The sequence below is a fragment of the Electrophorus electricus genome, chromosome 3 (assembly GCF_041902795.1).
Source record: "Electrophorus electricus isolate QZ-2024a chromosome 3, ASM4190279v1, whole genome shotgun sequence".
NCBI lineage: Eukaryota > Metazoa > Chordata > Actinopteri > Gymnotiformes > Gymnotidae > Electrophorus > Electrophorus electricus.
The window spans coordinates 38,473,656-38,498,049 of record NC_137499.1 but is presented as its reverse complement, the minus strand read 5'-3'; the positions used below and the strand labels follow the sequence as shown (position 1 = coordinate 38,498,049).

At 36.4% G+C, this 24,394-nt stretch overlaps 1 protein-coding gene and 1 long non-coding RNA gene across 2 annotated transcripts in view; both read left to right on the top strand.

Moving 5' to 3' along the window:
- The first annotated feature begins 886 nt into the window (after positions 1-886).
- LOC145657098 (uncharacterized) lies at positions 887-23,894 on the top strand. The gene is made up of 16 exons (XM_081711679.1): positions 887-1,026; positions 2,758-2,902; positions 3,411-3,473; positions 3,959-4,027; positions 4,713-4,874; positions 5,031-5,175; positions 5,287-5,316; positions 5,898-5,927; positions 6,404-6,445; positions 7,563-7,598; positions 20,283-20,333; positions 20,713-20,754; positions 21,632-21,732; positions 22,565-22,591; positions 22,851-22,890; positions 23,015-23,894. Exons 2-16 carry the CDS (start codon positions 2,840-2,842, stop codon positions 23,134-23,136), a joined length of 1,023 nt encoding a protein of 340 aa, XP_081567805.1. The 5' UTR covers positions 887-1,026; positions 2,758-2,839; the 3' UTR covers positions 23,137-23,894.
- The window catches only part of LOC118242836 (uncharacterized), a 56,694-nt gene continuing 33,321 nt past the window's right edge, over positions 1,022-24,394 (top strand). Inside the window, exon 1 of the long non-coding RNA XR_014122883.1 lies at positions 1,022-1,343. This is a non-coding gene — a long non-coding RNA (uncharacterized LOC118242836). The remainder of the gene's footprint in view (positions 1,344-24,394) is intronic.

The following is a 24,394-nucleotide window of genomic DNA, read 5'->3' as shown; positions in this document are numbered from 1 at the left end:
CTGCACGATAATTTAAATATAGCTATTCCAGCACATTCTCTTTATGCTCGTGGGGCAGTTATAAAATTGAAGTTTGATGGAGCAAATTAAATTATGTCACGGTACGGCCCTTCCTCCCAAACGTGTGTGTATGCGTGTGTGTGTGTGTGTGTGTGTGTGTGTATTCGTTTGTCCGTAGGGCCACGCCTTCCCCGTGTTTCACACCTGCTCCTCGTTTTGCCGCGTCAGTGTGCATGTATATAATTCTCTCGTTTAATTGTGGATGTGTCGGTGTTTAACCTTGCGATATCGTAAACGCTACATTGTCTTTAATGTTAATCAATAAACGTCGTTGTGTGTCTTGTCAAGCCTCCCCACGTTATAAATTAACACCGCTGAACTGTTACATTCGTTTAGACAGATCTCTTTTAAAAGCTTAAAATGAAGTCTCTGACATGTAATGAACTAATAAATTAAGAATGACTTATTAGAAGGAGATCTGAGATTGAAAAGAGCTAACTTAATAATCTGCATTCTTGGCTCCAAAAGCTGTGATATACACTGCACATATGATAGAGGAGTTTAGTGTGTTTGATGTATAAACAATTTTTTGTACTTCTGCGAAATACTGGAGTGGTAGAGATTACCTGTCCAAACAGGAATAGGGGAATTACTGGCATGCTCGCCTACTGTCTATCAGTGATCTGTAGTCTGCCGCTGCTATCATTAGTGCTAACTGAACATACTGTGCTCTGTGTTACCCTTGGGACAGAACAAGACTGCTGATGTTGGAGTAGCTGGAGAGGGTCAATGAGTCCACTGGAGCTACAGGTTTGACTGAGCCACATGCGGACACTGAATGTCAGGCTAGTTAGCAGCATGAGCGGGCACTAATTAATAGCGCAGCACTGGGCAGACGACTGGGTGCTGGATGGTCTCTGTACCCCGACAGAGAGGACAGGACGTGCGCGGGTCATAGACTGTGTGTACGCCAAATGACATGCGAGCCATTATAATGTGGTCCAACAACTTACGCTTCTCGTTTGGGTAAGTGTGAAAAATTATGACCTGTCCTCGAAAGCTTCCGTCTGGCACATTCTGGGGGATTTTAATGTCACATCTCTGAACACATGGGGGCTTCCCAAGGCCGAGCTTGATAAAACGTCGAGCGGTTTCAAGATCGAAAGTAAATCGCTACGTCCAGGGGAGACTTCAAAGCCTATAGAAAAGGGAACTGAGATTTGAGTGAGGGCAGAAATGTCCATTGAGAGTTTTAGCATCCGACCAAAAGCAGGACTGTCTTACTTTTAAAAACAAAAGCCAGAAATTCAGCTGTACGTTCAGCATCGTAATTCTGACTGAAGGTAAGGTCTTTTTTAAACTTGTCCTACTAGCATCCGAAAATATAGTTAATGTATTCAAACGTGATTAGGTCCGTATGTGTTGTTTCAGTCAGGCTTTCGAACTATGCAACTAACTAATGTGGAGAGAACAAAGAGAGTTAACGTTATTCGGGTGTTCACTTAATCATATAAATACATCGGTCCGGTTACAATCCTCCATATTAACCATACCACTTTTAACCATAATAATAATAATAATAATAATAATAATAATAATAATAATAATAATAATAATACAATAAACGTATTTCTGTTACATTACTATTATTGTTACTACTACTAATAATAATAATGACAATATTATGCATATATAATTTTAACGTGGAGCGATCACGTAGCGGATGCATGCGCTGAGAAGATTTATTAAAGGGCAAATCGGCAACGGTGCAGGGTCAGTGAGCCCAACAGGGAGAGTCCGGGAAAACATAGCAAACGAAAAATACACAAGAGGTTACAGTGAGGGACACAACAGAAAACAGGTTATGTGCAAAATAACAGGCAGCATGAAAATGTAACGCGAGGGTGTCGGCGCCTTAGACATGAGACGGAAGTGAATTACATAGGGAATCCATAATAGAAGGGACGGACGGGATAGAATAACTAAATATGTTTAATTACAGACACAGACTAACAATACAGAATATAACAAGGAACAAACAGGATAAGATAAGAGTAACAGGCTAACAGGGTGAGGGCGAGAACTAGGGAAGCAGGGAAGTAAACATTAAGGAAACATGAACTGAGAACAGCGAAGATGTATTAAAGTAGGACACGCAGGGAGAACACTGATCTGGACTGCATACTTTAGACAAACAACAACCAAGACAAAAAACATAATTAATAAAACTCAAAGAAAACCAAATAACACTTGCATATATATTAAGAGGAAACAAACAGAAGCGAAGCGATGGAGGAACACCGGACGAGGAAAGAGAGCGGAATCAAACAAGCAAATATTAACGGGGAAAGCAGCGTAGACGAAAACACAGAGAGACAGTAGAACAGGCGAGCGAACAGCAGACAACTAGCAAACATGAACAGGTAAAGCAACACAGACAGAAAGGATAACTTAGCAGGGAGCGCAGGGAATCCTGGAGACAGACCCCTAGTTGCTAGGGAAACGGGGAACGTGACAGACAACAGAGGCTGGAACAATGTAGACCAGTGAGAGGGGAGCGTTCCGTGACGCTTATTCAATTAACTGCTTTTTTGCCCCTCTATGATAATAAAAAAAATGACACCTTTAAGTGGATTTGTGAAATCTCTGGAAATCTGAGCTTCACAAAGAAATCTCTTAAGGGTTGAACCTGCAGAGATAACTGACATAATACACTGAAAAGGGCGTTGAAAAGGTTTCTTTTCTCCTCTCCTACAGAAACCAGTGGTCTTAGTTATTTGGCTATACCATTTCTTCACCCATCCATGTTCTTTACCAAGGCACACAGGACCATGAGGACATGAGCTTTCATGGTTGCCACATCGCCGTAATGAGCAACAAAGCCTTCTGCACTGTGTTAATTGTGAGTTTATATGATGCTTACGCATCTTTTTATGTCACAGCTCACATGTATCTTAACCTTCTGATCTGATGTCCTGGTGATCTCGTCCTGATCATCTAAAGGTCTGAATGTGTTTGATTAAAAAGTAGCTCCTTAGCTCTAAGTTCTCTCATGTTATGAAGATGCAAATGCAGTGCATACATTTTTGCTTTTATAAGGACATGGGTCTTAATGCTGAACAAAACTCTTCCTTTTACTAAAGATACATGTTATGTGCACTTTTTGCAAATATGGTTAGTTAATTGAAAGTGTATTAGCCAAGACAATGTAAGTTTAATAGTATAGCACATTCAAAAGTAATAATTCAAAATTGTTTTATGTAAACATGAATAAGAGCATATAGAGCATAAAATGATACAGTTAATTTAAAGTAAATGGGCATGAGAAGAAAGGCATAAATCAGATTAGCATTAGAATTCCAGTGTCTACAGGTTTTAGTCTAAACATGATCTCCTCTCCTTTTTCACAGGGACTTATTTTAAGACTCATGGTCTGTGATGCAGAATGTGAAAATAATTTTCGTAAAGACATAGTAAGTATTTCATTATTAATCATTTTTGTTAAATTATTATTAAATTTTTAAGTCATAAATGTAATATATATTGACAAAAATATCAGTAGGTATACTAATACTTATAACTCATGTATTGCTATATGTATTAGTCAAATATACAAGACAAAAAGCAACAATATTAAGTCTAAGGAAATGGAATTTTTATTTTTTAATGTGACAGTACAGTATTTAAGTAATTCATCAGAGAGGTTTATATTGGGCAGTGATAGTTAGATTTATCCATTTTGTGCAGAATAAGCACATCCACACCAAAAGGTGTATGATGGTGCTGATATTAAGTCTTTGACATAGTCTGGGTTCCCTAAAATGTACAAGGACTCTTAAATTAAGATTATTTTAAGATCAGGACTTTTTACATCCAGATGATATTCATTAATTAGTTATTTGTGTGTTTTATATTTACACACTTGGTTAACATTTGTATTGTTTTTTAATATATATAGACAACATGTTTATTTGAAGACCATTGGATTGCGGTCAAGAACTTCACACCTCCTGCTGAATCTCAAAAGGTAGGATGAAGCAGCCATGTTTACATAATACATTTATATTCTATGGATAATGACAAAATAATATTATGTAATTTTAGTTTAATATACTCAAACAGCTCTAGTGCATTACCAAGAGTAACATACAGTACAATGTGTGGAAAACACAAAAAACAATTACATTTATGGATACATTATCATTTATACAGACTTTGTATAGTTGTCATGCATAGAAGTACCTTATTAAAATAAAAGTAAAATTTGATTGCTGGCCCCCAAAGAATATGAATGAGTTACAGTACATTACAAAACTGTTATGAGTGAATTCCACAATAAAATTGCATTTTATATCCACTTATATAATTATTACTTTCATTATTAGGAATTAGTTTAGGTAATGGAGAGACACTTAGAGAATTACTCTTATTTATAAGAAAACCTAGATATAACAGAAACAATAGTGTCTAGTCAAATAAAACGTTGCCACACTGATTTCACCTCAACTGCAAAAACAATTATGATTAAATATGATCATGAACTGTATTATTCTTCCTGAACCACTAGGGGTGATGGCTTACATTTTCACCATTGTTTCTTGATTCCTTCCAAGCTTTTAAAACTTAATTTGAAAAGCTGGCTCAAGGTTTGCACAACATTTTGTCATGAGAAGTTAATCATTTTTCTTTCTTCTTGGGTTTCTTTTTTTTAGAAGGAGCATATTTTACTCTCTGTCATAAATACTCTTTGTTCCACCTGGAAGCAGAATGGAGAAAAACTTAAGAAAGAATGTATGAATGATACAAGGAACTGCAATGATTGCCCTGAAAAAGTTATGTGGACATATGGAAATATCCTGAAACGCTTTGCAAAGGTACTGCTAGTTATATTTGCATATTTGATGCTAGATTCATGCTCAAGGACACTACACATAAAATTCTAGGACTGCAGGTCATATGGGCTTGCGTCATAGACTGTGTGTTCACTGTAAAGTCTAAAATCATTGTGTCGTCTCTTCTGCTTTTTCTAGCTGAACAACACAAAGAAAACAGAAAATATTACTAATTTTTGTGAGAATTATACCTGCAAAGATTCCTATACAACATATTTTATCAGAACAAATGACTTTGTGGAAATCTATTATAAAATATGCAACTGGATAAAAACATTGAAAGGTATGGATCTCAATCTGTCTAGAGGTGAATGAGCATTTTGTTTTTTATATCTAAAGCTCTCTTTAAAATGACAATGTTCTAAAGCTAAGTTAATTGCTCTTTTTTGATTAGCTGGCATCCCAAAGTGCCCAAACGTACAGAGTAAGTAACAGTATATTTATTACTTTGTTAATTTTATTTTTTCATACAAGACCCGTGCCACATTGTTTTGAAAATTCTACATAGGTGGAGTTACATGGAACGATTATGAGGTAGATGCAGACCCTGAAAAGACCAAGATTTATTGAGAGGAAAATCCATAATCAGAGTTGTAGTTAAGTTCCAGGGTCATAGATCCAACATGTAGAGTCCGGGACTGCATCTTAAACAAACAAAACAAACAAACAATGAGAAAAGGGAGCAGGTTATAACAATGACACAAGTTAACGATAATAACTAACACTAAAGATCAGAAAACAGGCAGAGAAATCACGATGCTGAATTACAGATGGAGGCTAGGCTTAACACAATGACCAGCAAACACACAGGCAACACGGCAGTGTTTACTTACACATGCTACTGAGGACTAACAATGCACAGATTATACAAATTAGGTGAAAACCAATGTATTTCTTATAATGTATTACAATCTTTTTTGCTTGATGTTTCCTCTATTCTTAAATCCTAAAAATGTCTGACCATCACAATGTCATTTTATTTGTTTGCTTGTTTATTTATTTTAGATTCTACAACTTGTTCCTGCATTATCAAGGGTAAGTGCCATCTAAAACACACTGTTTTGGTAGCTTCGTATTGGAGGTTATTAGAGAGACTTTCTTACTCTGCAGAGAGGGTGCAATTTGATATTTAATGTAACCATAAGTTCTAGCGTACAGTTCGCTGAAGACTGCTCCAGTCTCTTCCTCACAGGAGATGATACAATAGGGATTGTGCAGGGAATGTTTTCTTTGCACATGTAAGGCCTCTGATATCCAGTATGAAAAACATGAATGCCACTGTGTATCTGAACTCTGTTGCTTGCCACTTTTATCCTTTCGTAGCTGCAGTTTAGCCAATCAAACGAACATTTCCAGCATGATGGAAAGGCGTGTACCTCTTTAGGTACTACATACCTCTCAAGATGATATGTTAGATATCTCTAATGTGGCAGTGCTCTTCTACACCTTCCATCATACTATAGTAGTAAATACGTCACTTATGTGCTTTGGGTTGTTGTTGTTTTTTTTAGATGTGTCATCTCACTTTTCTGTTCCTGTTCCTACTACTATGAGTAAGTGTCCTCCACCACATTCTATAAACTGACACTTGTAGCAGCATGAGAGCTGAGTCAGCATTTTATTAAATACACTTGACCTTACATTCTTAAAATATATTCCAATGAATGATCGCCTGAATGGAAGAATCTATGTTTCATTTGTATCATGCAAAAAAAGAAGGATCAGAATTTGGAACAAGAAGCTTGACTCCATGAAGCCATCCTGCTTTTTGGCAACAATTCAAGCCAGTGTTGAAAGTGGAATTGTACAGAGAATATTTTCTTTGCACACGTAAGGCCTCTGATATCCAGTATGAAAAACATGAATGCCACTGTGTAAGATCAAAATTTGGAACAAGAAGGTTGAGACCATGAAGTTGTCCTGGTTTTTTTTGTCAACACTTTAAGCCAGTGATGGCAGTGGCATTGTGCAGGGAATGTTTTCTTTGCACACGTGAGGCCTTTGATATCCAGTATGAAAAACATGAATGCCACTGTGTATCTGAACTCTGTTGCTGGCCAATTTTATTCTTTCATAGCTGCAGTTTAGCCAGTCAAATGAACACTTCCAGCATGATGGAAAGGCGCGTACCGTAAACACATACCGTGGTTATATTTACTGTGTTCAAATGTGAAAATCAATTACTATGGCATGTTTTTGGTATCATGTTATTGCATTTATATAAATGAACATGTGTACAGTATAATGTAAAACCTCTTTTTATGAATTTCTACTCTACACACCTCCGCTTGGCATAAGTGTTATTTACACAATTTCTTTGTATTTTTTGCCTATCTTTCTATGTACTCTGTAAGAGGTTCCCCCCAGAATATTAGCCCATAGGAACCAAAAGTCATACCCAAGTCATCCAAGTCCTCTAAGAGCACAACTAGTCAAATGTCATATCCGTTCTATACCAGTCCAGGAAGTTTATAGAATGTGTGATGGACCTGAGCACACACTATTTTTCTTTCTCTTGGGGATTTCATTGTGACTCGGGTCTGCCAGTGATTGACACCTAGAATAGCCAATAGCTGCATGTAGAACATGTGTATACATATAGTACCATAAGATTAGTGTGAATACCTAAAGACTTTTTTTTCCCGTATGATCCGGGCACTTTATCATCAGAAGCCACCCATACCACCATACCATCTGCAAATGAAAGTAAGTTATCCATCAAAATATTTTAATGACACTCTTAAATGTCATTTAGGCCAACTTTATAAGTACAAAAATAGCTGACAATCATCTACTTTATGAAATGCTGCAGCAAATTAGTAGTTAAAGCTTGTTCCCTCATTAAGATCTGCTGTTATTCTTGTCTATGTACTATATACCTCTCAAGATGATATGTTAGATATCTGTAATGTGGCAGTGCTCTTCTACACCTTCCATCATGCTATAGTAGTAATTATGTCAATTATGTGCTTTGGGATGTTATGTTAGATACCTGTAACTTTGCAGTGCTTTTCTACCTCTTCCAACATGCTATAGTAGTAAATACTTCACTTATGTGCTTTGGGTTGTTGTTGTTGGTTTTTTTTTAGATGTGTCAGCTCACTTTTCTGTTCCTGTTCCTACTACTATGAGTAAGTGTCCTCCACCACATTCTATAAACTAAAACTTGTAGCAGCATGAGAGCTGAGTCAGCATTTTATTAAGTACACTTGACCTTAAATTCTTAATATATATTCCAATGAATGATTGCCTGATTGGCAGAATCCATGTTTCATTTGTATCATGCTAAAAGAAAGATCAGAATTTGGACCAAGCAAGTTGAATCCATGAAGTTGTCCTGTTTTCTTGTCAACACTTCAAATCAGTGATGGCAGTGGGATTGTGCAGAGAATGTTTTCTTTGCACATTTAAGGCCTCTGATATCCAGTATGAAAAACATGAATGCCACTGTGTATCTGAACTCTGTTGCTGGCCAATTTTATCCTTTAATAGCGGCAGTTTAGCCAGTCAAACGAACACTTCCAGGATGATGGAAAGGCACGTACCTTAAACACGTACCGTGGTTATATTTACTGTGTTCAAATGTGAAAATCAATTACTATGGCATGTTTTTGGTATCATGTTATTGCGTTTATATAAATGAACATGTGTACAGTATAATGTAAAACCTCTTTTTATGAATTTCTACTCTACACACCTCCGCTTGGCATAAGTGTTATTTACACAATTTCTTTGTATTTTTTGCCTATCTTTCTTTGTACTCTGTAAGAGGTTCCCCCCAGAATATTAGCCCATAGGAACCAAAAGTCATACCCAAGTCGTCCAAGTCCTCTAAGAGCACAACTAGTCAAATGTCATATCCGTTCTATACCAGTCCAGGAAGTTTATAGAATGTGTGATGGACCTGAGCACACACTATTTTTCTTTATCTTGGGGATTTCATTGTGACTCGGCTCTGCCAGTGATTGACACCTAGAAAAGCCAATAGCTGCATGTAGAACATGTGTATATATATAGTACCATAAGATTAGTGTGAATACCTAAAGACTTTTTTTTCTCGTATGATCCGGGCACTTTATCATCAGAAGCCACCCATACCACCATACCATCTGCAAATGAAAGTAAGTTATCCATCAAAATATTTTAATGACACTCTTAAATGTCATTTAGGCCAACTTTATAAGTACAAAAATAGCTGACAATCATCTACTTTATGAAATGCTGCAGCAAATTAGTAGTTAAAGCTTGTTCCCTCATTAAGATCTGCTGTTATTCTTGTCTATGTACTATATACCTCTCAAGATGATATGTTAGATACCTGTAATGTGGCAGTGCTCTTCTACACCTTCCATCATGCTATAGTAGTAATTATGTCAATTATGTGCTTTGGGATGTTATGTTAGATACCTGTAACTTTGCAGTGCTTTTCTACCTCTTCCAACATGCTATAGTAGTAAATACTTCACTTATGTGCTTTGGGTTGTTGTTGTTGTTTTTTTTTTAGATGTGTCAGCTCACTTTTCTGTTCCTGTTCCTACTACTATGAGTAAGTGTCCTCCACCACATTCTATAAACTAAAACTTGTAGCAGCATGAGAGCTGAGTCAGCATTTTATTAAGTACACTTGACCTTAAATTCTTAATATATATTCCAATGAATGATTGCCTGATTGGCAGAATCCATGTTTCATTTGTATCATGCTAAAAGAAAGATCAGAATTTGGACCAAGCAAGTTGAATCCATGAAGTTGTCCTGTTTTCTTGTCAACACTTCAAATCAGTGATGGCAGTGGGATTGTGCAGAGAATGTTTTCTTTGCACATTTAAGGCCTCTGATATCCAGTATGAAAAACATGAATGCCACTGTGTATCTGAACTCTGTTGCTGGCCAATTTTATCCTTTAATAGCGGCAGTTTAGCCAGTCAAACGAACACTTCCAGGATGATGGAAAGGCACGTACCTTAAACACGTACCGTGGTTATATTTACTGTGTTCAAATGTGAAAATCAATTACTATGGCATGTTTTTGGTATCATGTTATTGCGTTTATATAAATGAACATGTGTACAGTATAATGTAAAACCTCTTTTTATGAATTTCTACTCTACACACCTCCGCTTGGCATAAGTGTTATTTACACAATTTCTTTGTATTTTTTGCCTATCTTTCTTTGTACTCTGTAAGAGGTTCCCCCCAGAATATTAGCCCATAGGAACCAAAAGTCATACCCAAGTCGTCCAAGTCCTCTAAGAGCACAACTAGTCAAATGTCATATCCGTTCTATACCAGTCCAGGAAGTTTATAGAATGTGTGATGGACCTGAGCACACACTATTTTTCTTTATCTTGGGGATTTCATTGTGACTCGGCTCTGCCAGTGATTGACACCTAGAAAAGCCAATAGCTGCATGTAGAACATGTGTATATATATAGTACCATAAGATTAGTGTGAATACCTAAAGACTTTTTTTTCTCGTATGATCCGGGCACTTTATCATCAGAAGCCACCCATACCACCATACCATCTGCAAATGAAAGTAAGTTATCCATCAAAATATTTTAATGACACTCTTAAATGTCATTTAGGCCAACTTTATAAGTACAAAAATAGCTGACAATCATCTACTTTATGAAATGCTGCAGCAAATTAGTAGTTAAAGCTTGTTCCCTCATTAAGATCTGCTGTTATTCTTGTCTATGTACTATATACCTCTCAAGATGATATGTTAGATACCTGTAATGTGGCAGTGCTCTTCTACACCTTCCATCATGCTATAGTAGTAATTATGTCAATTATGTGCTTTGGGATGTTATGTTAGATACCTGTAACTTTGCAGTGCTTTTCTACCTCTTCCAACATGCTATAGTAGTAAATACTTCACTTATGTGCTTTGGGTTGTTGTTGTTGGTTTTTTTTTAGATGTGTCAGCTCACTTTTCTGTTCCTGTTCCTACTACTATGAGTAAGTGTCCTCCACCACATTCTATAAACTAAAACTTGTAGCAGCATGAGAGCTGAGTCAGCATTTTATTAAGTACACTTGACCTTAAATTCTTAATATATATTCCAATGAATGATTGCCTGATTGGCAGAATCCATGTTTCATTTGTATCATGCTAAAAGAAAGATCAGAATTTGGACCAAGCAAGTTGAATCCATGAAGTTGTCCTGTTTTCTTGTCAACACTTCAAATCAGTGATGGCAGTGGGATTGTGCAGAGAATGTTTTCTTTGCACATTTAAGGCCTCTGATATCCAGTATGAAAAACATGAATGCCACTGTGTATCTGAACTCTGTTGCTGGCCAATTTTATCCTTTAATAGCGGCAGTTTAGCCAGTCAAACGAACACTTCCAGGATGATGGAAAGGCACGTACCTTAAACACGTACCGTGGTTATATTTACTGTGTTCAAATGTGAAAATCAATTACTATGGCATGTTTTTGGTATCATGTTATTGCGTTTATATAAATGAACATGTGTACAGTATAATGTAAAACCTCTTTTTATGAATTTCTACTCTACACACCTCCGCTTGGCATAAGTGTTATTTACACAATTTCTTTGTATTTTTTGCCTATCTTTCTTTGTACTCTGTAAGAGGTTCCCCCCAGAATATTAGCCCATAGGAACCAAAAGTCATACCCAAGTCGTCCAAGTCCTCTAAGAGCACAACTAGTCAAATGTCATATCCGTTCTATACCAGTCCAGGAAGTTTATAGAATGTGTGATGGACCTGAGCACACACTATTTTTCTTTATCTTGGGGATTTCATTGTGACTCAGCTCTGCCAGTGATTGACACCTAGAAAAGCCAATAGCTGCATGTAGAACATGTGTATATATATAGTACCATAAGATTAGTGTGAATACCTAAAGACTTTTTTTTCTCGTATGATCCGGGCACTTTATCATCAGAAGCCACCCATACCACCATACCATCTGCAAATGAAAGTAAGTTATCCATCAAAATATTTTAATGACACTCTTAAATGTCATTTAGGCCAACTTTATAAGTACAAAAATAGCTGACAATCATCTACTTTATGAAATGCTGCAGCAAATTAGTAGTTAAAGCTTGTTCCCTCATTAAGATCTGCTGTTATTCTTGTCTATGTACTATATACCTCTCAAGATGATATGTTAGATACCTGTAATGTGGCAGTGCTCTTCTACACCTTCCATCATGCTATAGTAGTAATTATGTCAATTATGTGCTTTGGGATGTTATGTTAGATACCTGTAACTTTGCAGTGCTTTTCTACCTCTTCCAACATGCTATAGTAGTAAATACTTCACTTATGTGCTTTGGGTTGTTGTTGTTGGTTTTTTTTTAGATGTGTCAGCTCACTTTTCTGTTCCTGTTCCTACTACTATGAGTAAGTGTCCTCCACCACATTCTATAAACTAAAACTTGTAGCAGCATGAGAGCTGAGTCAGCATTTTATTAAGTACACTTGACCTTAAATTCTTAATATATATTCCAATGAATGATTGCCTGATTGGCAGAATCCATGTTTCATTTGTATCATGCTAAAAGAAAGATCAGAATTTGGACCAAGCAAGTTGAATCCATGAAGTTGTCCTGTTTTCTTGTCAACACTTCAAATCAGTGATGGCAGTGGGATTGTGCAGAGAATGTTTTCTTTGCACATTTAAGGCCTCTGATATCCAGTATGAAAAACATGAATGCCACTGTGTATCTGAACTCTGTTGCTGGCCAATTTTATCCTTTAATAGCGGCAGTTTAGCCAGTCAAACGAACACTTCCAGGATGATGGAAAGGCACGTACCTTAAACACGTACCGTGGTTATATTTACTGTGTTCAAATGTGAAAATCAATTACTATGGCATGTTTTTGGTATCATGTTATTGCGTTTATATAAATGAACATGTGTACAGTATAATGTAAAACCTCTTTTTATGAATTTCTACTCTACACACCTCCGCTTGGCATAAGTGTTATTTACACAATTTCTTTGTATTTTTTGCCTATCTTTCTTTGTACTCTGTAAGAGGTTCCCCCCAGAATATTAGCCCATAGGAACCAAAAGTCATACCCAAGTCGTCCAAGTCCTCTAAGAGCACAACTAGTCAAATGTCATATCCGTTCTATACCAGTCCAGGAAGTTTATAGAATGTGTGATGGACCTGAGCACACACTATTTTTCTTTATCTTGGGGATTTCATTGTGACTCGGCTCTGCCAGTGATTGACACCTAGAAAAGCCAATAGCTGCATGTAGAACATGTGTATATATATAGTACCATAAGATTAGTGTGAATACCTAAAGACTTTTTTTTCTCGTATGATCCGGGCACTTTATCATCAGAAGCCACCCATACCACCATACCATCTGCAAATGAAAGTAAGTTATCCATCAAAATATTTTAATGACACTCTTAAATGTCATTTAGGCCAACTTTATAAGTACAAAAATAGCTGACAATCATCTACTTTATGAAATGCTGCAGCAAATTAGTAATTAAAGCTTGTTCCCTCATTAAGATCTGCTGTTATTCTTGTCTATGTACTATATACCTCTCAAGATGATATGTTAGATACCTGTAATGTGGCAGTGCTCTTCTACACCTTCCATCATGCTATAGTAGTAATTATGTCAATTATGTGCTTTGGGATGTTATGTTAGATACCTGTAACTTTGCAGTGCTTTTCTACCTCTTCCAACATGCTATAGTAGTAAATACTTCACTTATGTGCTTTGGGTTGTTGTTGTTGGTTTTTTTTTAGATGTGTCAGCTCACTTTTCTGTTCCTGTTCCTACTACTATGAGTAAGTGTCCTCCACCACATTCTATAAACTAAAACTTGTAGCAGCATGAGAGCTGAGTCAGCATTTTATTAAGTACACTTGACCTTAAATTCTTAATATATATTCCAATGAATGATTGCCTGATTGGCAGAATCCATGTTTCATTTGTATCATGCTAAAAGAAAGATCAGAATTTGGACCAAGCAAGTTGAATCCATGAAGTTGTCCTGTTTTCTTGTCAACACTTCAAATCAGTGATGGCAGTGGGATTGTGCAGAGAATGTTTTCTTTGCACATTTAAGGCCTCTGATATCCAGTATGAAAAACATGAATGCCACTGTGTATCTGAACTCTGTTGCTGGCCAATTTTATCCTTTAATAGCGGCAGTTTAGCCAGTCAAACGAACACTTCCAGGATGATGGAAAGGCACGTACCTTAAACACGTACCGTGGTTATATTTACTGTGTTCAAATGTGAAAATCAATTACTATGGCATGTTTTTGGTATCATGTTATTGCGTTTATATAAATGAACATGTGTACAGTATAATGTAAAACCTCTTTTTATGAATTTCTACTCTACACACCTCCGCTTGGCATAAGTGTTATTTACACAATTTCTTTGTATTTTTTGCCTATCTTTCTTTGTACTCTGTAAGAGGTTCCCCCCAGAATATTAGCCCATAGGAACCAAAAGTCATACCCAAGTCGTCCAAGTCCTCTAAGAGCACAACTAGTCAAATGTCATATCCGTTCTATACCAGTCCAGGAAGTTTATAGAATGTGTGATGGACCTGAGCACACACTATTTTTCTTTATCTTGGGGATTTCATTGTGACTCGGCTCTGCCAGTGATTGACACCTAGAAAAGCCAATAGCTGCATGTAGAACATGTGTATATATATAGTACCATAAGATTAGTGTGAATACCTAAAGACTTTTTTTTCTCGTATGATCCGGGCACTTTATCATCAGAAGCCACCCATACCACCATACCATCTGCAAATGAAAGTAAGTTATCCATCAAAATATTTTAATGACACTCTTAAATGTCATTTAGGCCAACTTTATAAGTACAAAAATAGCTGACAATCATCTACTTTATGAAATGCTGCAGCAAATTAGTAGTTAAAGCTTGTTCCCTCATTAAGATCTGCTGTTATTCTTGTCTATGTACTATATACCTCTCAAGATGATATGTTAGATACCTGTAATGTGGCAGTGCTCTTCTACACCTTCCATCATGCTATAGTAGTAATTATGTCAATTATGTGCTTTGGGATGTTATGTTAGATACCTGTAACTTTGCAGTGCTTTTCTACCTCTTCCAACATGCTATAGTAGTAAATACTTCACTTATGTGCTTTGGGTTGTTGTTGTTGGTTTTTTTTTAGATGTGTCAGCTCACTTTTCTGTTCCTGTTCCTACTACTATGAGTAAGTGTCCTCCACCACATTCTATAAACTAAAACTTGTAGCAGCATGAGAGCTGAGTCAGCATTTTATTAAGTACACTTGACCTTAAATTCTTAATATATATTCCAATGAATGATTGCCTGATTGGCAGAATCCATGTTTCATTTGTATCATGCTAAAAGAAAGATCAGAATTTGGACCAAGCAAGTTGAATCCATGAAGTTGTCCTGTTTTCTTGTCAACACTTCAAATCAGTGATGGCAGTGGGATTGTGCAGAGAATGTTTTCTTTGCACATTTAAGGCCTCTGATATCCAGTATGAAAAACATGAATGCCACTGTGTATCTGAACTCTGTTGCTGGCCAATTTTATCCTTTAATAGCGGCAGTTTAGCCAGTCAAACGAACACTTCCAGGATGATGGAAAGGCACGTACCTTAAACACGTACCGTGGTTATATTTACTGTGTTCAAATGTGAAAATCAATTACTATGGCATGTTTTTGGTATCATGTTATTGCGTTTATATAAATGAACATGTGTACAGTATAATGTAAAACCTCTTTTTATGAATTTCTACTCTACACACCTCCGCTTGGCATAAGTGTTATTTACACAATTTCTTTGTATTTTTTGCCTATCTTTCTTTGTACTCTGTAAGAGGTTCCCCCCAGAATATTAGCCCATAGGAACCAAAAGTCATACCCAAGTCGTCCAAGTCCTCTAAGAGCACAACTAGTCAAATGTCATATCCGTTCTATACCAGTCCAGGAAGTTTATAGAATGTGTGATGGACCTGAGCACACACTATTTTTCTTTATCTTGGGGATTTCATTGTGACTCGGCTCTGCCAGTGATTGACACCTAGAAAAGCCAATAGCTGCATGTAGAACATGTGTATATATATAGTACCATAAGATTAGTGTGAATACCTAAAGACTTTTTTTTCTCGTATGATCCGGGCACTTTATCATCAGAAGCCACCCATACCACCATACCATCTGCAAATGAAAGTAAGTTATCCATCAAAATATTTTAATGACACTCTTAAATGTCATTTAGGCCAACTTTATAAGTACAAAAATAGCTGACAATCATCTACTTTATGAAATGCTGCAGCAAATTAGTAGTTAAAGCTTGTTCCCTCATTAAGATCTGCTGTTATTCTTGTCTATGTACTATATACCTCTCAAGATGATATGTTAGATACCTGTAATGTGGCAGTGCTCTTCTACACCTTCCATCATGCTATAGTAGTAATTATGTCAATTATGTGCTTTGGGATGTTATGTTAGATACCTGTAACTTTGCAGTGCTTTTCTACCTCTTCCAACATGCTATAGTAGTAAATACTTCACTTATGTGCTTTGGTTTGTTGTTGTTGTTTTTTTTTTAGATGTGTCAGCTCACTTTTCTGTTCCTGTTCCTACTACTATGAGTAAGTGTCCTCCACCACATTCTATAAACTAAAACTTGTAGCAGCATGAGAGCTGAGTCAGCATTTTATTAAGTACACTTGACCTTAAATTCTTAATATATATTCCAATGAATGATTGCCTGATTGGCAGAATCCATGTTTCATTTGTATCATGCTAAAAGAAAGATCAGAATTTGGACCAAGCAAGTTGAATCCATGAAGTTGTCCTGTTTTCTTGTCAACACTTCAAATCAGTGATGGCAGTGGGATTGTGCAGAGAATGTTTTCTTTGCACATTTAAGGCCTCTGATATCCAGTATGAAAAACATGAATGCCACTGTGTATCTGAACTCTGTTGCTGGCCAATTTTATCCTTTAATAGCGGCAGTTTAGCCAGTCAAACGAACACTTCCAGGATGATGGAAAGGCACGTACCTTAAACACGTACCGTGGTTATATTTACTGTGTTCAAATGTGAAAATCAATTACTATGGCATGTTTTTGGTATCATGTTATTGCGTTTATATAAATGAACATGTGTACAGTATAATGTAAAACCTCTTTTTATGAATTTCTACTCTACACACCTCCGCTTGGCATAAGTGTTATTTACACAATTTCTTTGTATTTTTTGCCTATCTTTCTTTGTACTCTGTAAGAGGTTCCCCCCAGAATATTAGCCCATAGGAACCAAAAGTCATACCCAAGTCGTCCAAGTCCTCTAAGAGCACAACTAGTCAAATGTCATATCCGTTCTATACCAGTCCAGGAAGTTTATAGAATGTGTGATGGACCTGAGCACACACTATTTTTCTTTATCTTGGGGATTTCATTGTGACTCGGCTCTGCCAGTGATTGACACCTAGAAAAGCCAATAGCTGCATGTAGAACATGTGTATATATATAGTACCATAAGATTAGTGTGAATACCTAAAGACTTTTTTTTCTCGTATGATCCGGGCACTTTATCATCAGAAGCCACCCATACCACCATACCATCTGCAAATGAAAGTAAGTTATCCATCAAAATATTTTAATGACACTCTTAAATGTCATTTAGGCCAACTTTATAAGTACAAAAATAGCTGACAATCATCTACTTTATGAAATGCTGCAGCAAATTAGTAGTTAAAGCTTGTTCCCTCATTAAGATCTGCTGTTATTCTTGTCTATGTACTATATACCTCTCAAGATGATATGTTAGATACCTGTAATGTGGCAGTGCTCTTCTACACCTTCCATCATGCTATAGTAGTAATTATGTCAATTATGTGCTTTGGGATGTTATGTTAGATACCTGTAACTTTGCAGTGCTTTTCTACCTCTTCCAACATGCTATAGTAGTAAATACTTCACTTATGTGCTTTGGGTTGTTGTTGTTGGTTTTTTTTTAGATGTGTCAGCTCACTTTTCTGTTCCTGTTCCTACTACTATGAGTAAGTGTCCTCCACCACATTCTATAAACTAAAACTTGTAGCAGCATGAGAGCTGAGTCAGCATTTTATTAAGTACACTTGACCTTAAATTCTTAATATATATTCCAATGAATGATTGCCTGATTGGCAGAATCCATGTTTCATTTGTATCATGCTAAAAGAAAGATCAGAATTTGGACCAAGCAAGTTGAATCCATGAAGTTGTCCTGTTTTCTTGTCAACACTTCAAATCAGTGATGGCAGTGGGATTGTGCAGAGAATGTTTTCTTTGCACATTTAAGGCCTCTGATATCCAGTATGAAAAACATGAATGCCACTGTGTATCTGAACTCTGTTGCTGGCCAATTTTATCCTTTAATAGCGGCAGTTTAGCCAGTCAAACGAACACTTCCAGGATGATGGAAAGGCACGTACCTTAAACACGTACCGTGGTTATATTTACTGTGTTCAAATGTGAAAATCAATTACTATGGCATGTTTTTGGTATCATGTTATTGCGTTTATATAAATGAACATGTGTACAGTATAATGTAAAACCTCTTTTTATGAATTTCTACTCTACACACCTCCGCTTGGCATAAGTGTTATTTACACAATTTCTTTGTATTTTTTGCCTATCTTTCTATGTACTCTGTAAGAGGTTCCCCCCAGAATATTAGCCCATAGGAACCAAAAGTCATACCCAAGTCGTCCAAGTCCTCTAAGAGCACAACTAGTCAAATGTCATATCCGTTCTATACCAGTCCAGGAAGTTTATAGAATGTGTGATGGACCTGAGCACACACTATTTTTCTTTCTCTTGGGGATTTCATTGTGACTCGGGTCTGCCAGTGATTGACACCTAGAAAAGGCAATAGCTGCATGTAGAACATGTGTATATATATAGTACCATAAGATTAGTGTGAATAGCTAAAGACTTTTTTTTCTCGTATGATCCGGGCACTTTGTCATCAGAAGCCACCCATACCACCATACCATCTACAAATGAAAGTAAGTTATCCATCAAAATATTTTAATGACACTCTTAAATGTCATTTAGGCCAACTTTATAAGTAGACAAATAGCTGATAATCATCTACTTTATGAAATGCTGCAGAGAATTATTAGTTTAAGCTTATTCCCACATTAAGAACTGCTATAATTCTTGTCTATGTACTACATACCTCTCAAGATGATATGTTAGATACTTCTAATGTGGCAGTGCTCTTCTACACCTTCCTTCATGCTATAGGAGTAATTATGTCAATTATGTGGTTTAGGATTTTATGGTAGATACCTGTAACTTTGCAGTGCTTTTCTACCTCTTCCAACATGCTATAGTAGTAAATACGTCACTTATGTGCTTTGGTTTGTTGTTGTTGTTTTTTTTTAGATGTGTCAGCTCACTTTTCTGTTCCTGTTCCTACTACTATGAGTAAGTGTCCTCCACCACATTCTATAAACTAAAACTTGTAGCAGCATGAGAGCTGAGTCAGCATTTTATTAAGTACACTTGACCTTAAATTCTTAATATATATTCCAATGAATGATTGCCTGATTGGCAGAATCCATGTTTCATTTGTATCATGCTAAAAGAAGGATCAGAATTTGGACCAAGCAAGTTGAGTCCATGAAGTTTTCCTGTTTTTTTTGTCAACACTTCAAATCAGTGATGGCAGTGGGATTGTGCAGAGAATGTTTTCTTTGCACATTTAAGGCTTCTGATATCTAGTATGAAAAACATGAATGCCATTGTGTATCTGAACTCTGTTGCTGGCCAATTTTATCCTTTAATAGCGGCAGTTTAGCCAGTCAAACGAACACTTCCAGGATGATGGAAAGGCACGTACCTTAAACACATACCGTGGTTATATTTACTGTGTTCAAATGTGAAAATCAATTACTATGGCATGTTTTTGGTATCATGTTATTGCGTTTATATAAATGAACATGTGTACAGTATAATGTAAAACCTCTTTTTATGAATTTCTACTCTACACACCTCCGCTTGGCATAAGTGTTATTTACACAATTTCTTTGTATTTTTTGCCTATCTTTCTATGTACTCTATAAGAGGTTCCCCCCAGAATATTAGCCCATAGGAACCAAAAGTCATACCCAAGTCGTCCAAGTCCTCTAAGAGCACAACTAGTCAAATGTCATATCCGTTCTATACCAGTCCAGGAAGTTTATAGAATGTGTGATGGACCTGAGCACACACTATTTTTCTTTATCTTGGGGATTTCATTGTGACTCGGCTCTGCCAGTGATTGACACCTAGAAAAGGCAATAGCTGTATGTAGAACATGTGTATATATATAGTACCATAAGATTAGTGTGAATACCTAAAGACTTTTTTTTCTCGTTTGATCCAGGCACTTTATCATCAGAAGCCCCCCATACCACCATACCATCTACAAATGAAAGTAAGTTATCCATCAAAATATTTTAATGACAATCTTAAATGTCATTTATGCTAACTTTATAAGTACACAAATAGTTGATAATCATCTACTTTATAAAATGCTGCATCAAATTATTAATTTAAGCTTATTCCCACATTAAGAACTGCTATAATTCTTGTCTATGTACTACATACCTCTCAAGATGATATGTTAGATACTTCTAATGTTGCTGTGCTCTTCTACACCTTCCATCATGCTATAGTAGTAAATATGTCACTTCTGTGCTTTGGGATGTTATGTTAGATACCTTTAACTTTGCAGTGCTTTTCTACCTCTTCCAACATGCTATAGTAGTAAATACATCACTTATGTGCTTTGGGTTGTTGTTGGTTTTTTTTAGATTTGTCAGCTCACTTTTCTGTTCCTGTTCCTACTACTATGAGTAAGTGTCTTCCATCACATTCTAGGAACTAACACTTGTAGCAGTATGAGAGCTGAGTCAGCATTTTATTAAGTACACTTGACCTATATTTTAATCTATATTCCAATGAATGATTGCCTGATTGGCAGAATCCATGTTTCATTTGTATCATGCTAAAAGAAGGATCAGAATTTGGACCAAGCAAGTTGAGTCCATGAAGTCCATGAAGGGCTTTCAAAAACATCCAAACATACATATATTCAACAGTCAAGACAATAGGAACAAGGCAGGGTTTAAATACATGAACTTAACAAGACTAAAAATGAGGAACAGGTGTGGAAAACCAAATGAGGGGCAGAGAAACGAAACTCCAGAAAGGAACCAAAAAAACACAAAACGGAAACCATGGAACATGGAAGCAAGGAGGGAGTAACCGTGACAATCATACTGATAAGAGTTTGTTCTACTCTTTAGACACACGCACAAAATTCCCTAAATAGAAAAAAAAAAATTAAAATTTATAACTAGCAGTTTGGCAGCAGCCTTTTAACTTCCCTTCACAGTGGGGCTTTATGCAAATTCCCTGTGGTAACAATGTAACATGAATATTAAAAAATTTGATGATAACTATATTTTTATAGAATTCACACCATAATCCAGATTTGTTTTTCCATCCATATTGTTGGTATGATTTTACCACATGAATCTGTTTTTTCAACATCTTGATTTTGTAGGAGTTATGGAAATATTCCATTATATTGATGCCTTTTCATTTTCACAGATGATAAAAGTATGGATTATTGCACAAAATTACAAAGTATGAAGCTTCATAATATGTTGGACTGCCCAATGGCTCCAGTTCTTCACTGATGAACACAATTTCCTGTCTTTTTTCCAGGTCTGGTTTCTGTAACCTTGTCTTTGTCCTTACTGGCCAACATAATATTCTTTGTTCTGTGGGTCCAACAAAGGAGGAGGCCTCATAACCATAATTGCCAGGTAATGTGAGAAGATGTCCATCACTCTTTGTAACGTTTTAAGTGATTGGGTAACAGGTCGGATGCATGAGCTAGCAGGCATGTAATCAGATGGAAAGGAAAAGACAAAACAAACAAGGAAGTTAATGTAACAAACTAAACCAGACGTGAAATGTGGGAATGAGGGAGCTAAAAGGCAAAGCAAAGATAAGAAAAACAAATACAAAATATAAATCAAAGAACAGCTAAAACCCAAAAGATATGGCATGAAAACAAAAAGGACATGGTAAGGTATTGTTTAAACAGGAACAGGGATAAAGATATTAACAGCAACATAGACTGCAATAATCAGTAATAGTAACTCTAAAGTACAGAGTAGTGCTTACAGAGTTTGTTTACTTCCTGGTTTTGTTTCCTCATGCTTCCTAATTTTGGTTTCATTCTGTTCCGCCCCCTTGTTAGTATCTATGCCTATTATTGTATCATCTGTATCTTGTTAGTCCTCATTAGTTGTATTTATGCCCTATTTGTTCACTGTGTCTTTGTGAAGTCGTCAACCTGTGTTATGTTTCTGAGCTGTAGTCTGTTATTGTGAATTTCTTCTGGTTTATTGGATTTCTGCATATGTTGTTGGATTACCCTCTTTGCCTGTTCGCTGTCTGTTTTGGTTGCATCATTGACTGTTCTTCTGTATCGTGACCTATGTAAGTCTATTTAGATTACAATTGTGGAGTAACCATGTTCTCTATTAAACTGCATTCACCATACTGCATTGGACTCTGTCTCTGTTCGTGCTCAGAACATTGCATAATGTAAAGCTGATTTTGTAATATGACTCATCTGCTCTTTTTCAGCCAGCTCCTACCATAGAACTTCTGCAGGTAGGACCAGGTACCACCCTTTTAAACAATTTCTGCATCTGATACATAATGTTACATAATCTGTTACATTACATAAATGACATAATGTTTGGGTACATACATGGCTGAGCATCATGGAAATTTTCCCTGAAGTTGGAGCTGGAATTGTTAAAAATCTCATGCATTAGGATCCAGTTCCTTTACATAGTATCCAGTTCTTCCTATGAATCTATAGCCTTATTGTTCCCTGCCTGTTTTTCTGTGCTTCACGTACCGTTAGAACAACAGAAACAGTTTCCACAGTCATGAAGCTACCGCAGGTGAGATTCCATTTTTTTAGTCATCTCTTTGCTATAGCGTTGTTAATGAGTCTGTGCACATTGATTGTGAATGCATTTTAATGCATCAAAGCACTAATCCTTTTTGATTTTTATCTCTCCAAAGATATCTCCTTGTATTGTCCATTACAGGCATCATCAGACTCAGATAAAAGCAGCATGGATAGAAGTCAAGCAATCTGTAGAAAGAGCTCCACTGACAGCTGTGAGTGTCCTCACACATCATGAACTGTGTCTACAGCATTGAACAAGCAGATCCACTGGGAACATGAAACTGAGGCAAAGTGATATGTGGACTGGGATTGGACAGAAAATTATGAACCTGCATCATATGATGTAGAACTGGGCCACATTTGCTTCATTTGGGAGATACTATCAGTACATTTCACTGAGGAAGCAACGGTTAAGTTGTAAGAAGCTACACTCTTAAAGACATAAGAAGAAAGAAAAAGAAGACAGTCAGATACTGAAATGAGGATTTCTTTTCCCACATAATAACAAATGAATCATTTATTAATATATTTTTCTTAATGTGTGTATATATACTTAATGAATTATTACTCACATTGTCTTTATTATTATTTACACTTATAAAGCATCTTTCCCATACCCAATGATGCATTACAATCAACACTGCTTTTACATCCACACCTTTTCGTAATATTGTGTATAATAGATGATGTTGGTCTTAAAATATAACCCAAAGAAGACAGTGTCATGGTGAGCTTCAGGTATGAAGCACCGTTTATGAAAAAAGCTGTGTGTGTATGCGTGAGAGTGAAACTGCAAAAGGGGGTGGAAATGCACGTGAGAGAGTGAAAGTACGCACGAGCGACTGGAAAGGCGTGCGAGAGCGAGTGAGTGAAAGTATGCACGAGCAAGAGAAACTACGTGAAAGATGTTTGATATGGTGGAGGAGCTTCATGTCATTCATTGTTGGTATACAATGTTATCAACATGAGAATAAAAAAGATATTTTTATTCTTTGTTTTTCTCAATTCAGTTCTATGAACAGCAGCTTGGCAGCAAAAGCTATCCATACAGCTCAACATGCGCATTTATTCTTTATGACTAGAAAGCAGCGTGTCGATGTCCTCACTGCAGTCCATGGGTCATTAGGGTTTGGAAAAATTAAAGTTTATTCATTGGTTCCTGTAAAAAGTATGCTTGATTTTATCTGTGGGTAAAAAAGAAGTAACCCTTGTTTTTTCATTACCCATGTTAAAAAATCACAGCAAAATTTAAACAGTTTAAAACACTTGCAGAAGTCTACGGAAGACTATCTGTGTGTTTTCCTGCTTGAGTTTTAAAAGCCCAGTCGAGTTCTGGGATGGTCAGTGGTGGTCACAAAGTTTCTGTGCAGGTACTGAAAAGTGGAATTCCTATAAAAGCAGGAACTTGAATATAGGAGATTATTAGTAGACCTGATGATAATTAGACATACACAGAAAATTGTAAATTAATCAAAACTATGTGATTGTATATA

Bases quoted from the DNA above. Each gene is read 5' to 3' on its own strand.
- LOC145657098 (XM_081711679.1), top strand. From the start codon at position 2,840: ATGAGCTTTCATGGTTGCCACATCGCCGTAATGAGCAACAAAGCCTTC. The intron at 3,474-3,958 runs GTAAGTATTTCA...TAATATATATAG, and splicing joins ATAATTTTCGTAAAGACATA to ACAACATGTTTATTTGAAGA. The intron at 22,891-23,014 runs GTGAGATTCCAT...ATCTCTCCAAAG, and splicing joins CAGTCATGAAGCTACCGCAG to ATATCTCCTTGTATTGTCCA.